The sequence below is a fragment of the Uloborus diversus genome, chromosome 6 (assembly GCF_026930045.1).
Source record: "Uloborus diversus isolate 005 chromosome 6, Udiv.v.3.1, whole genome shotgun sequence".
NCBI classification, from domain to species: Eukaryota; Metazoa; Arthropoda; class Arachnida; order Araneae; family Uloboridae; genus Uloborus; species Uloborus diversus.
This window is the reverse complement of record NC_072736.1, coordinates 43,994,059-44,009,231: the sequence shown is the minus strand read 5'-3', so window position 1 is coordinate 44,009,231 and position 15,173 is coordinate 43,994,059. Positions and strand designations below refer to the sequence as shown.

The 15,173-nt window shown below is 31.5% G+C and overlaps 1 protein-coding gene across 1 annotated transcript in view; it reads right to left on the bottom strand.

Moving 5' to 3' along the window:
* The window catches only part of LOC129224367 (uncharacterized), a 111,395-nt gene that overhangs the window by 24,202 nt on the left and 72,020 nt on the right, over window positions 1-15,173 (bottom strand). The window contains exons 7-9 of the mRNA XM_054858809.1: window positions 10,442-10,508; window positions 9,983-10,029; window positions 1,283-1,361 (exon numbers count right to left, since the gene is read on the bottom strand). Of these exons, the coding sequence (XP_054714784.1) occupies window positions 1,283-1,361; window positions 9,983-10,029; window positions 10,442-10,508 (193 nt within the window). The remainder of the gene's footprint in view (window positions 1-1,282; window positions 1,362-9,982; window positions 10,030-10,441; window positions 10,509-15,173) is intronic.

Here is a 15,173-nt window from a genome sequence, read left to right as displayed (position 1 = left end):
TGGCAACCATTGAATTTAGAAATTAAAGATGTTGAATGTCCCCAATTACGACGTTTTTAGTTTACTTTAAATTAAAACCGTTAAAAGTAAAAACTATGCGCCAAGTGACGTACCTCTAACGAAAAAGTACCGTATTTGCAACTGTAACCAGCAACAATTATCTACATTTGCAACTGAATTAAGAAACTTCAGTGGTGCATTGTTTCGGGAAAAGAAACGCAATGTCCTTTATATAACTTTCCTTTTAGGTTCACTATGGAATAATATTCCTTTAATTTTTTAATGAATTTTTAATGCATTAGAAAATATCATACATTTTTGTACCTAACAAGTTAATTAAATCCCACTATTCCCTCATTTTATACAATGCGATTACATTTTAAAATCTGATTGCAATATCAAATTAAAATATATTGTTGTTGGGATGAGAAAAATATAGGTATCAAAAGTGTGTCTCTTCGTCTTATTCGTCAATCAAATGACTGCACCATTTCTAGGGATTTATCCCTTTCAGACAGAACATATTTTTTTTCAATAAATATCAGCAAGCAGATAAACGTAGCAGAGTGCCTTACCCCTATATTTCTTTTTCTTCCCCCAGGGGGGAGGGGATATTAATATCGTTAACAACACTCAAAAAAAAAAAAATAAATAAATAAATAAATAAAATAAAATAAAATAAAGAAAGAAAAAAAAAAGAAAATTTTAAAAATATGCAGAACTTTATAATTTGTCCTTTATACTTTACACAGCGCTAAATTTTACCACACAAATCTTTAAATCTTTGAGGAGGAACGCATACAAATCTTTTTTCTAAATTTCATAAATTGATTTTTTTCGAATGAAGAAAAAAGCTTGAAAATGTCTTTTTTTTTTCCCCAAGTAAGCACATTAAAATTAGGATGGCTTTGAAAATGAAAATTTCCAAACATTCGGCCCAAAACCATAAAAATGTCACGTTTTTGAGCCAGAAGCAGCGTTTAAAAAGTATTCTGATAAATCAAAAAGCCACTAGAAACATCGAAACGATGAATTTCCGTCTTTTGATACACTTTAAGAGATGGAAATGAATTAGTCTTAACTACTGGGCGTTTAGAACGTCCCTTCCTCTTCCTCCCCTATTTTGAATGGCACTTTTGTATATTTTCTTGTAACTTTTAAACCAATATTGATGAATTTGCGCAAATAATTGCGTTCTTTCTCGACTTAAACCTACCGTTGATCTACGAACATAATAAAATAAAATGTGTTGCAATTTAAACTAACTTAAACTTTTACTTACTTCCAAAGATAAAGACAAGCTGCTGTAATCGCAATAACAATGATGGCTATGACAGATACTCCAACAGAAACACCAATGACTGAAATAAAAAATGTTTGGATTACAACTTACAGGCCCATTCCAGCGTTACGTGTGTGACTTTTTGACACTATTTCTTTGCAAAAAACAATAAAAACTAATAAGATGTTTTTAAAATATCTCTTAATAGTTTCTATTGGAATTACAGAACATATGTAAGAGATTTTAGGTGAAGCAGTGTTTTTTTCCTAGGATAAATGCAATTTTTTTTAAAAATAGAATTTTAAATGCAGCGTTATGTGTGTGACTCGGAAAATCTGAAAACAAGCTGTACCTCATATTATTTTGTACTTTCCTGTGAAGTTTTGAAAAATAAATGAACAGTATTTTTTGTACATGTGTTTAAGTATACCAAGAATTCCATATATATATATATATATATATATATATATATATATATTATATATATATATATATATATATATATATATGGAATTCTTGGTGTATATATATATATATATATATATATATATATATATATATATATATGTGTGTATTCTAAAGCTCATACAAAAGCAATAAAAAGTATTTTATTAACGTTACGTGTGTGACCGCGAGCAGTAGTTGAGGAAGATTTCCTTTTAAAAATCCATTTGAGTCGAATCTTTGTCAAATTGAGGTTCTTTGGAGCTCAGGAACCCATCTGGAGTTTTTTGTCCCCCCTCCGGGGGTGACTCCCCCCCCCCCCACGGGGATTTTCCAAATTCAAATTTAGTTTACATCGGATCTTTGCCAAATTCGGCACAGAGGTCTTTTGATGCTCAAGAATTCACATAGGGGTATTTTCGCCCTTCCTGTGGGGAGTCGACCCCCCCCCCTTAGAGGTTTTTGCCAGAAAATACATGAAACAGGATAGTTAGACCTATTACTAACGATAATATTTTTTGAATTTAAAAAAAGCCTAAGGCATCTGAACTTAAATTTCTATTAAAAAAACTGCTCTTTGACTGAAAGTTTTACACGATTTTTTTTCTTTTATTTAAGCCAGATTGTTGAAAATGCGTCCCTTGACACAATTCTCATTTTCGAGGCTGACCGTGCAACGCCGGGCAATGCAGCCAGTGAATACTTAAACTGAAAAGATATATTCACAAAACAAAGAATGAAGTGAAATTAATTTTTATTTGTTTTCGAATTAAATAGTAATGTCAAGCTTATAAACTATCACGAACTTCTAATACTTGTGTGGTTTAATTGTCTATTTGGAATGTTTTGAATCATCTGTAGAACTTATTCACTTTTCTTCTCAAAAAACAAAAATTATCAAAAAATATTAATGCAGTTTAAGGAAATAGAACATTATACTTTTGATCTTGTAGATTGCGAATACTAAAAATATTAAATTGCTCTTTGGGTATGAAATAAACAATTTTTACTTATTTAATTATTTATTTATTATTACTATTATTATTAATTATTTTTTAACACTCATTGAGTCCTGGTTTCAGTGCCAGCACAAAATAGTTTTAGCTGCATTATGTAAAGTACTTTTTTCCGTAAAAAGGTACGTAAAAATGGTTTTATAATGAAAACCATTTAGGAGCGTTACGTGTGTGACATCTTTCAAAAACCATCGTTAAAAATTTTGTTTGAAGATGTTGTTGAAATGTTGTTGAAGATGTTGTTGAATGTTTGAAGATTAAAGTCTGGTTACAAGTATTATGTATCAAGTTAATTTATGATGTGAGATATTTTTCTTCTAGTTCCCCTATTTCACCTTGGAGAAAAACTTTTGTTCATTTTGCGTTACGTGTGTGACCAATAAAAAGTGAACTGCATATTTCAAGGGGTTAAAAACTTATCAAATGTCTTTATTAAAAAACAATGCTACATAAATATAGTATAGCATTTGTTTTCATGATATTTGATAGTTTTTCGCAAAAAAAAAAAAAAAAGGATGATTAAGTAAAAAATAAAAAAAAAAGGCTCTTATATTTGTTTCACTGACAATACTTTTTTTTTTACTTTGTCGAAATATTATCAATTAAGGTAAAAGTCTAATATAAAAATATTCTAAACTCAAAATTGATACTAGAATTGAAAAGTGTAGACATTTTTTTGTGAAAAAATAAGGTTTGTTTCTATATTATGTGAAAAAGAATTTTGGTGGGTCAGGACCGCTTTTCGTGGAATTGCCCAGCAAAAGATTAGGATTGAAAAAACTTTTTAATAAATCATTAAAAACTGAACCGTTGAGTCCGAAAACAAGTCATTTTTACTCTTTTACAAAACTGGGATTATTTTACTTTCCACTTTAAATCATGAAGACAAAAACTTTTAGCCTGAAAAAAATTAATATTTTTCTGCTATTTATAAAAAATAATTATCATTAAAATTTCTATTTAGTTCTAAAGCATGCCAGACCCTGGAGATGTCTTGTTTTCTAACTAAACTAGGACCTGTACACTCCCTAAACATATACCACACTGATAGAATCATCAAATCACAGAAGTGGACATAAAAGACGTGACAACAGATATTATTCTTGATTTCAAAAGTTGGTGGCGGTCTATTTAAGAAGAATGTGTCATCTAAAGGCTCGCATGGAAAAACAAGAAAAGAAAAGCGCAGTTTTAAGTATCTTATTACTAGTTCTACTTACAAAAGTTGTACACCTCGTGAAGTTAAAGTATCTAAATTCATTCTTGATTTGAACAAATTAATGTTTGTTTTGTCAAAAAAAAAAAAAAAAAAGACCCTAAAAGTGACCCATTAGCAGTAAAACAAATGCTACTATGAACCGCAAGAAAACTGTAGACATTAAAAAAGCGCTAGTTAGGCCGACAGATTGGTGTTAGTGGTTAGACGCTGGTCTCGCCCAAAGGCACAGGTTCGGTCCTGGCTCCAGTCAGTGGATTTTCAAGATGCAGAAAATCGACGGCGTACATGTCTTCTCGAAGATCGTATTTGTGTGTGTGTGTGTGTGTGTGTGTGTGTTTCATGTTAGTAGAATCCCTAAGGAGCTTTAAAGTAATACTTTTTGCAGTTAGGATAATATATTTAACAAAACTGTGCATTGGATAAGCATTTTGTTAATTATTCAAATGTTTAGAGCATATTATACCTTTAAAACCATTTTTTTTTTTACAAATTACGATTTTTTACATGATTGATTACAGAAAATTTTCTAATAAACAAGTAATCAAATGAATGCACAGATTTTTAAAGATGATTATTGTGATCATTTAGCAAAAAAAAAAAAAAAATTAACTAGCGCAAAAACAAAAAAAAAGCCTTAAGAATTTTTAAAATTTGAAATTTTCTTAAAATTGTTTGAATTTTTTAAAAAGTATGCAATATTTTAAAATTTTGAAAATAAATTATTGATTACGAAATAAGTATGCATGTTATGATTTCAAAGAAAATTAAAATTTACTCAAATTTAAAAAAAATGTTTGGAATGTAATGTGACCCCTTAAATTAAGTGAAGACAGTTAGCAATTCGTAATTGTTCAAAAAAAAAAAAACAGAAAAGAATGCGCAGTACCTACCTCTTGCAAGAAAAAATATTTATAATCGATTAATCAAGATTATAACGTAATTTAAGTTTGAGTTTTTAGTTTTTTGATTTTTTGAACTTTCTTAAAACAGGAGTCATTAATGTTACTTAGAATTTCAAAGTATGAATTTTTATTTTCTATATTGAGAGAAAATTTAACCAGTAACATTCTTCGGTTAGACAAATTTAAAAATAAAATTCTTCAACCTCAAGCGTTCCTTCATGCCAAATAAATAAATAAATAAATAAATAAAATAAAATAAATTAATAAATTTATTAATTAAGTAAATATATCTTCTCAGTTCTTTCATTCATGTCTGTGTTATAGTCAGTAAGACATCGATAAACCGTATAAATTTACACCACGACATACAAACGTTGAATATTCGATCAAAGATTCAATTATGAAAGCTCCAACGATTTTTGTTCCTTTTATTATTTCCATTTCTCTTCCGAAAACTCTTAAAAATAATTAAGTGAATTAGAAGAAAAAGTTATGGAAAATTTTTATTTTTATGCTTAAATAAAAGATTAAACCACGCTTGAAAAAATTTTATTCAGCAGATCTGAACAGTAATATGTAAGAGCATAAATTCTAATAAATGCAGTTGCTTTCAAATATATTTCTCATGAAAAATGATTTGTGAACACGAAAGTTTCATGAATAAAAAATTTTCATTGCACCGATCGTTCATGGTCCAGTAACTTTCAGTAGCGCGAAGAAGACAAACGGTAGGGTTATTGCCTTACATTTGTAGAAAAGCTTATAATAGAGTTTTCGTTAGATATTTCTGTATAAATGAATTTAAAGTCGAAGAACTTTGTCATGCACAACCTCTTAATTTCTAACTATTATTTGCTGTATAAAAGGAGGTGATTTTCAAATAAAATAATAGCTTAAAAAACTAAAAAAAACACGCTTCCGTAGCAAAATGAACTAAAAAGTGAAAAATAATCTTTGAAGGGTAGTAGTTGACCAATCACTTAATTTTAATATAATACAAAAAAGCGTGGGGGGCTGTCTATTTACATTTTTGCTTGGACAACAAATGGAAGAAATTTAAGACAACTGATAAGAAGCCCCCACGCTTTTTTGTATTACATTAAAATTAAATGATTGGTCAACTACTATCCTTCAAAGATTATTTTTCACTTTTTAGTTCATTTTGCTACGAAAGCGTGTTTTTTTAGTTTTTTAAACTACTATTTTATTTTTCTGTTTTTTAGTCTTATGTTGGAGAATTATCAGGCGACGAAATTATTTTTAAAATGAGTGCGAGATAATATCTTAAAGTTAAGACAAGGGCACCCCGATGGGAAGCTAACTGTGAGTCATCGATGTATGTTTGCGGAAATGATATTTATATTACTTTGAAAATTTGAGATGCATTTGAATAAAAGTTTTGTTCAACAATGGTCTGATCAGCAATGAATTTTTAATTGAAGGCTCACCTAAATTTTGGCATGAAATTAGTTAAAAACAATTATATTTCATGTTCTAATTACCTTGGAACATTGAAACAAATTTTGTCTGATGCAGAAAAATTAAAGGTTTTTGTAGATATTTTTAAGTAATTTTTACGAGCATTTTTAATGCATTTTTTAAAATTTTTCCTTTTTCACATTGTTAGATTTATGCCAAAATATCGATTAAAATTGGAGAAAACTAACAATTAAAAGAGTTAATTAATTAATTTGATTATAGAATATTGCATTGTCATCGGGTCTGAGGTCGCGTGCCAAATTTCAAAAGAATCCGATCGCAGGAAGTGGGCGAAATTTGAGCTACAAGATTCGTTACAAGATACATACATACAGGTGAAGCTAATAAAAGCGTGTTAATAAAGTGCATTTATGTTTCACCTCCAAGAGAGGGGGGGGGGAGTATGACAGAGTAAAAGAAGGCCGTCGCACCATATACAGGTTGTTCTGCTTTAACCTGCAAGACCTCGATTTTCGCAACCGTTAGTCCTAGGTGCATACTTCCAATTGCAAAAATGTTCAAAATCAGATGCAGAGTATCGGTATTGTAAGTTTAAAGTAATAATAAAAATGAGTCAAAAAATACCAAATTTAACTTTTTATATGGGCCCCAGGCACCACAACCTACATAGAAAGCCCTGCCACTGGTTTCATCACGTAACCGAAATAGGCTGATTCAGAAGAAATTTCCACATGAAGATCACTTTAGTGTATGTCTCTTAACATACTAAAGCTATTATTTTGAGAACAGTTAATTCACCAAACATATTAACATTGATCAGAGGAGAAACCAAAAGTTAACGCTCTTTTTTACTTTAAATTGAGCAAATATATAAAGAAGAATGCAGGGAATAACAAGATTACAGTAATCAAAATTTTCAGTTCATTGTATCATATGCATATGATTTTTAAGGAGTCTTATTAGATTCGAAATATAATTTCTTAATTATCAATATCATTACGAAGTAAACATAATTGAAAAATTTAAATTCTTACTATCATCGATTCATATTTAAACAAGAACGACAAACTTTAAATTTCCCCATCCACTATCGTAGAAGCGTTCACGTACTTAGTAACGCAATGGCTATCGCAATAAAGTATTCTGACAAAATAATTGAATATGAAATACGTTCTACATAAATATGGAAATATAAATGGGAATTATGTAAATCATGCGTCACTATCTGCAACACTAAGTGATCAAATGAATATTTTGAGAAACAGAAAGCAATATTTAGAAAAATGTCAGTTGTGACTGAAATATTTTTTCCTTGTTTACTTTCCTTGACGACATAAGTTTCATCATTCACAATCATCAATGTCAAAGATTTTCATTTCTTTTTTATTTACTGTAACAGTGTAATACTACTAAAATGCTTTTATATTTGCATAATTATTTTAAGTATAAAAAGGAGTTTTACTAAATTCAGAGTGAGCTCTGCTGTACAGTAGCATTAGTGAAATGGCAAAGAATTCGAAATTTAATTTGAGATTGGCGCTCGCGTTGGCGAGTGCTGAGAGCGCTAAACAGCCAAATAAGGATTTGACTCGGCCGTTTTCTAGTACGTCATCGCTTATTTAAGGTTACCACTGATGAGGTTTTCTTGTACATAGTGATGCTCCAGGTCCCCTAACTTATATTTAGGGTAATAATCTCCATTGAAAAATAATTTCAACGCAAAAAGTGTGATATTAGTACGACCAATATTCACAGAGCTATGAAAGGCAGCTTTTTGTGACTATCACTATTTTCCACTCGCCGTCCATAACACCTTTTGGGGGGGAATATAGCGGTTAACTAGTGTTTAAAATTAAATGTGTGTATAGAGTGTCGTTTTTCAAATTGTTTGAGGTTTTGCAGTGTGTTTTTGCGTATCAAGGCATAAATAACATTTGTATTTATTTTTGAATAGCAATAAAAAATATATATATATCTTGTTTTTTTTTCTTTCTTTACTTTGACAACCTGTCATTCTTCTGAAAGGGCGATAAGTTCCTATTTCATCTTCTGTATGGTCCCTTAAAACTCTGAACTGGAATATCTCCTTGAGTTTTGGTCGCACAAATATCAAGTGTTTTGTGTCGTAATCGTTTTCAATGGAGATTATTTCTCTAAATATAAGTTAGGGGACCTAGGGCCCGTATAAAAAGTTAAGTTTTGTATTTTTTGACTAATTTATATTTTTGCTTCAAACTTTCAATAACTTAGCTCTGCATCTGATTTTGAACATTTTAACAATTGGAAGTTTACATCTAAGACTAACGGTTGCGAAGATAGAGGTCTTGCAGGCTAAAACGGAACACCCTGTATACATCGATAGTTATTTAACAAAACTAGAGCTACAGCAAAACATCTCACTATTTTGGTGGAAACTACATAATTAAGTGTCAAAGCCAAAAAAGGAAGAAATTTATCAACAATTGCTTAACGGAACTAAAAATACACTGCCGTGGGCAGATAAACAGCAGTACCTGCAGAAATGAGTCTTCAAAATAGCATTTGAAAAAACACGTTTCGGATTCAATACTAACGATAGGGAAATGTTGGAATTATACGTTCCTCTCCCCACCCCCCATCGGAAACCAAATAAGCAAGCTGGTACAATAGATGATAAAAATACAAAACATTAAAAAGTTAAAAAATTACAATTACTACTTTTATCTACCCACGACAGTACAGTATAGCGGTTCGCTGTATTATTTAAAAATTTAAAATGTAACTACTAAGTTCGCGTTACTAAAAACATAAACAATGACCAATTGCCCATTGATATTTGCGTACCGAAATTTGAAATATTGTTTAACTAGAAAATCGTCCGTCAAGATATGACGGGTAAAAATTGCTTCTACATTTGAACGAAGCAATTCCCTGTTTGGTGACATTTTGATAGTTGAAATTTTAACCCTAGCTCCAGTGGATTAACCCTAAACTCCAGTATGTAGCGTTAACTGTTGACCACTTCTTCGTTTCTTCATTCTCCTAAAATGACAGTCTTACCGGTAAAACAGTTAAGTGACCTGATCGAGTTCAGCCTTGTCACAATAAAGCCTTTTCCTGCATGTTAAACATTACCAAAACATATCAAATTTATCATGTCGTGGCGCGATTTTCATTGTTGATGACGTCAGCGTTACTCTGCCATTGACCATTATTTATATCAGGATAACATAAACCACTGTTTATATGGGAAGGGCAGTATCTAATTACTTTTCTATTTGAATGGAAAATCTGAAATTCAATTGCGTCAGGGAAATTAAACACATCCATCTACTGGTAGGGTATGCAATGCAAAATGTTGAAAATGTTTTCAATGAAAAATGCAACACTGAATTTGTGCTCAATTTTGATGAAAAAGACATACTTTAGTAGTTCTAAGGAAAAATGGAACTATTAAATAGTCTGACTCTACCATAAAATAAACATGTAGTACTTTTATAACTATTCAACAAAACTAGAAATTTTAACATTGAAAGCAATATTGAACAGTTGCAGTTTCATTCTTATTTCGGGTTCATCGGTCTGGAATATCCATTACCGAGCAGAAAGCGAATAAGCTCTTATAAGTGCAGAGTTTATCTTCACACTGGTAGTTAAAATAATTTAGTAACGTAGTGTTTAAAAACTAAATTGCTCTTACCTTCATTATCAACTTGGCACCTAGAACCACCATAATTTCCGCGGCACCTAAAAGAAATAATATAATTGTTGATTTTTTTCACAGATTGTTTTCTATGAACAAGGATAACCGTTTTTACTTTTTAGTCTTGCATTCTTATTTAGAAAATTGAGCATCTTTCTTCTGACAACTTATCTTAACAGAAAACTTTCTAGTTAATTACATAACTGCTGCACTTGTTTTTTCAAACAATGTTTAGTAAAACAAAAGAAAAATGTTGTCCTAAAATCGAGACTAATTGCTTCAAAAGGAGTGTGTAAGGTTTGTGTCAGCAGTTAGTCATAAAACTAAATAGTCTTTTCATCTGCAGAAAAGATGACAGAGTCTGATAAACATTGTAATATCCTTGATATATTTTTTCATTTACATTAAAAAATAATCTATCAAGAATATAAGTAAACTATGTTAAGAATTCTTTACCTGCATTCCTGACGTCCTTTAACAACAACGCATTGTCCTTTTCCGTTACAATAGTCCGGCGAACAAGCTGGGAAAAAAAAGTGCTAAGTTAGAATTGAAATAAAACCATATAAACTCGCCAATTGGCTTGTGCCCATGTTGCGGTTCCACGTTATGATAATTTCGTAATTTACATGTCCGTCTTATGAATTTTGTTCTTAAAATTGGAATGGAAAAAGAACCACATCGAATTTTCGAAAAATCGCTTCGAGGTGCACACCCCATGCTACAAACTAACTTTGTTCCAAATTTCATGAAAATCAGCCGAACTTGGTTTGTAACTTTTGTCACATAAAAGTTACAAACCAAGGACAAACCAAGGAAAATTCTAGCTGTCATTTTCCATTGAAAGTTATATCACCCCAGCATTTAGGAGACCATCAACAAATTGAGGAAAACAAAAATGTTTTTTGATCATCGTTCATCGAAAATAGCTGAAGATAAGCTGTAAATTTCGGAAATTAGGAACTTTACTATGTACAATCATTTTACGTACTTTCGAGAAAATATCACTGATATTCATGAAGATATAAGCATTTCTTTCAGAACTACAAACTTTATTTGATGGTTTTTGGCTCATAACGCGTAAAGGTTCCCATCAAAGCTTACCAAAGTTTCAAAAAACTTGACAGCACACTAGAGAAGTATAATATTAAAATTTGAAATTAAAATGTTGAAAATTTAATGAAATATGAACGTTTAAATCAAATAATTTTCTCTGCTCCTGCGCGAAAGATAGCAATTTATAACTTACATAATCTGAACCCCAACTAAATTTTCAACTCATAATAAAATTTCAGTTCAGTATTTTAAAAATTCAAAAAACTATCAGCGTTTTAATAAGCTGAGTTTGAATAGCTCTTGGGCAGACTACGAATCAGCAGTATTCGTTAGGGATCGTTCTCAAATAATCTGTTTTTATCATGCATCACACTAAGCGATTGCAAGCAAATTTTGCAAACTTTCGAACGACTCCTAACAAGTCGTCGCCGATCCAAAATCTATTCAAATTCGGCTCATTATATCGCTGATAACTTTTTGAATTTTTAAGATATTGAACTGGAATTTTATTATGAGTTGGAGAATCTAGTTGGGTTTTGGATTATGAAAGTTATAAATTGCTATCTTTAGCACATGAGCAGAGAAAAATGAATTGCCTTAAACGTTCATATTTCATTAAATTTTCAACATTTTAATTTCAAATTTCAATATTATACATTTCTTGTGTGCTGTCAAGTTTTCTGAAAGTTTGGTAAGCTTTGCTGGGAACCTTTTTGCGTTATGAGCCAAAAACCATCAAATAAAGTTTGTAGTTCTGAAAGAAATGCTTATATCTTCATGAATATCAGTGATATTTTCTCGAAAGTACGTAAAATGATTGTACATCGTAAGGTTCCTAATTTCTGAAATTTACAGCTTATTATCAGCTATTTTCGATGAACGATGATCAAAAAACATTTTCGTTTTTTGCAATTTGTTGCTGATCCCCTAAATGCATGGGTGATATAACTTTCAATGGAAAATGACAGCTAGAACATACCTTTTATGTGACAAAAGTTACAAAGCAATTAGTATTTTATTTCTCGAGAAATCCTTTAAAATGTGAATTTTTGAAAGTGTCCCAATACTTTTGGTTATATATCTAGATGATTTAAACAATCGAAAAGTTAACTTGAAGTGTAAGTCTACTTAAAATACGAAATGAGTACCGCGTTCAAAAAACTCAGATGAAAGCTTAATTTTTCCTAATATGTAACCTTTCAAGCAATTTCTCTGTAATCATATAGAAAATTCTGATGTAACCTAACACAGAAATGAGTGAGTCGTTACGCTATAGTTACATTACCATGGTGTAACCTTACGCAGAAATGAGTGAGACGTTACGCTATGGTTACATTACCATGGTGTAAAATTACGCAGAAATGAGTGAGACGTTACGCTACAATTACATTACCATGGTGTAACCTTCCACAAGCGATGTGTTACTGGACACCAGTTATATCAGTTGAGTTACTCCAGAGCAGTGCAGGCAGCTGTGCTGCCACCAATTTTATGCAGTAAGGTTATACACTAAATATTTTACAGTGAATTTCTAAACGAGAAACAAACTCCTGTAGCAGCAGTATGAACAAGAAAGATTCATAAGAAAATACATTTTTTTAAATTGTATTCTGTGTTAGGTCGACGTTCAACCGGATGGAAAAAATAATGCAAAAAAACAGATTAAATGAAACAGCAAAACAATACACTTCTACCTGCAACTTCATTCTTACGCAGCGTGATCATAAATAAACCGAACGTTTTAGTGATAGAATTAAATAAGCAGAGTAATGTGCTTCGTAGCATATTTTTTTTTTTAATTTATTTATTCAGAAACTATACAGCTTTATACACATAGAGGACTGCGTACTACGCGCCTTGCCTCCTAACAAACACAGGAAAGATTTACAGCACAAGAGAAGGAAATACAGTGCTCTCCAAATTATTAGACTAAAGAGTTTTTTTTTTTTTTTTGCACACAATTTGTACTAAAATACTATTTATTTTACTGTTAAAATACAGTACAAACTGTACACTGATTATTACGTTACTTTAGCATAATTTAATATTTGAAGGTGGCAGCACTGTCTGCTTTGTTTATGTTCTTTGTTTATCTACTTACCAGGAACATAACCTCAATCAGCTTAAACAGTTCACTAGTTATTTTTATTAGTGTGTTCTGTTATATTTAAAGTTAGTTTTATGTAATTAGTGTGAATGTGAGTATATATAATAGTGAGTATAAACAATTTTGTACCACCTTTTTCAAAAAGTTACGCAATGGTGTAAACCTTGTGAAAAGTATGCCAAAAAGACTTAAAATGCTCATCAAGAACAAAGGAATGCATACTAAATATTAGATAATTATTTCACTGTTCGTTAATGTGACTATAGTTATGTAATCAATAAAGAATTTGCTTTTAAAACAGTCTTAGTCTAATAATTTGGCCAGTACTGTAACACCCAGGGCACCAGCGGGAATCGAACCCACGACCTCCAGCTTAGAAGATGAAGCTTATACCACAGAGCCATGGAGACCCCTTTGTAGCTAATATTTATTCAAAATTGAATCCATTTATCTTAAAACAACGTTTTAAACGGTCAACCAATTTATCCATCGACTTTTTATATTCAGTTTTGGAAATGCTCTTAAGCACCTGTACCACGGCTGCTGGAATGGCTGTCTTAAAAAGCTTTTTCAGTTTCGGAACAGAAAACGCTCACACGCTGATCGATCCGGCAAATACGGAGTGTGATCGAAGTCACAAATTTGTTTTCTGTTCCGGAAACTGAAAACTGCAATGAGAGGAGCCTTTTACGAAGACCGTGACACAGGTGATGAAGAGCAATCTCAAAACCGAATTTGAGACGTGTTGGGATAAATTGGTTGGCAGTTCAAAACTTTGCATTGAGTTAAATGGATCCTATTTTGAATGAATATTAGCTTTAGAAGTCATGCTTATTTTACTCCATCAGTAAAAATTTTGGTTATTCTTAGAAAAGGACGGATCCAGAAAATTTTCAAGTAGGGGATGATTTTTTTCCTCCTCTCTTATTACGTATCTGGATTACACCTGCTTTGGAGAGGGGGGGCGGTGCCTTATCATTTTTACTTAAAACAACTAAAATATAGAGATTTAGCCACGGTGGTTCCCCCGAATCTATTCCTTTCCCTTTCAATTGATAGAGTATTTTTAAAATTGCGTTTTTTTAAAAATCAGTTTCATAATAATTCAAATGGAATGTTATGAAACCCACTTCCTCTAACATCATCGAATGTCACCTAAAATTACGTTTTTCCGGAATTCAGTTCCGAAATATTATCAGAGGAAAAAGTCACTGAACCCATTCCTGCCTACACATAAGATGCCTACAATCGCGTCTTTTTGGCTTACATTATGAGAAATGCCCGGGGGAAGGCTTCCAAACTCCTCCTCTTAAAATCACTAAAGATCATCTAAAATTGCCGTTTTGAAACTTCAATTCTGAAAATTTTCCAAGATTGAGATTCGAATCCGATTGCTTTCCTTAACATTATATCAAAGACGACCTACACTTTCGTTTTAGGACCTCAATTCGGAAAAAAATGACGGTGAAAGGTCCCTCAAGGAAGGGGCGATCGCTCCTATCGCACCTCCTTTGTATCCGTCCTTTCTTCTTAGATCACACTATCCTTATATATTATTTCTGTAGCCTGTTTTTGGTTTCTACGCCAGATTTTCCTCAATTCTTGATCGATTTCTTTGATTTACACCTTATTTTAAAACTTATGGTGCTGGCTACTGACGAAAAATAGACCCACGGTCTAAAAATTGTTTTTTTGAGCCGAAAAACCTGTTTTAAAGAATCAGAATGAGACTTTCGGTTAAACTTATAACTTTAACTTGCACTATGACCGACAGAGCTGAATAGCTTGATCGGCAGAGCGTTCTCTTCGTAACCAGGAGAATGCGTGTTCGGGCCCACGTCCGGACAATCTGCATCAAAAAATTAGAGAAATATCGTGCATTACATGAATACTTAATAAGTGAATAACAAATATCCGGGAATAGAATAAATGAGTAGGAAGCGCACTTTGCTGTTATGAAAAATTGATGTGGTTTTGTGCTAAAGTACTTCTGAATTGTACTTTTTTTTTTTTTTTTTAAGCTTT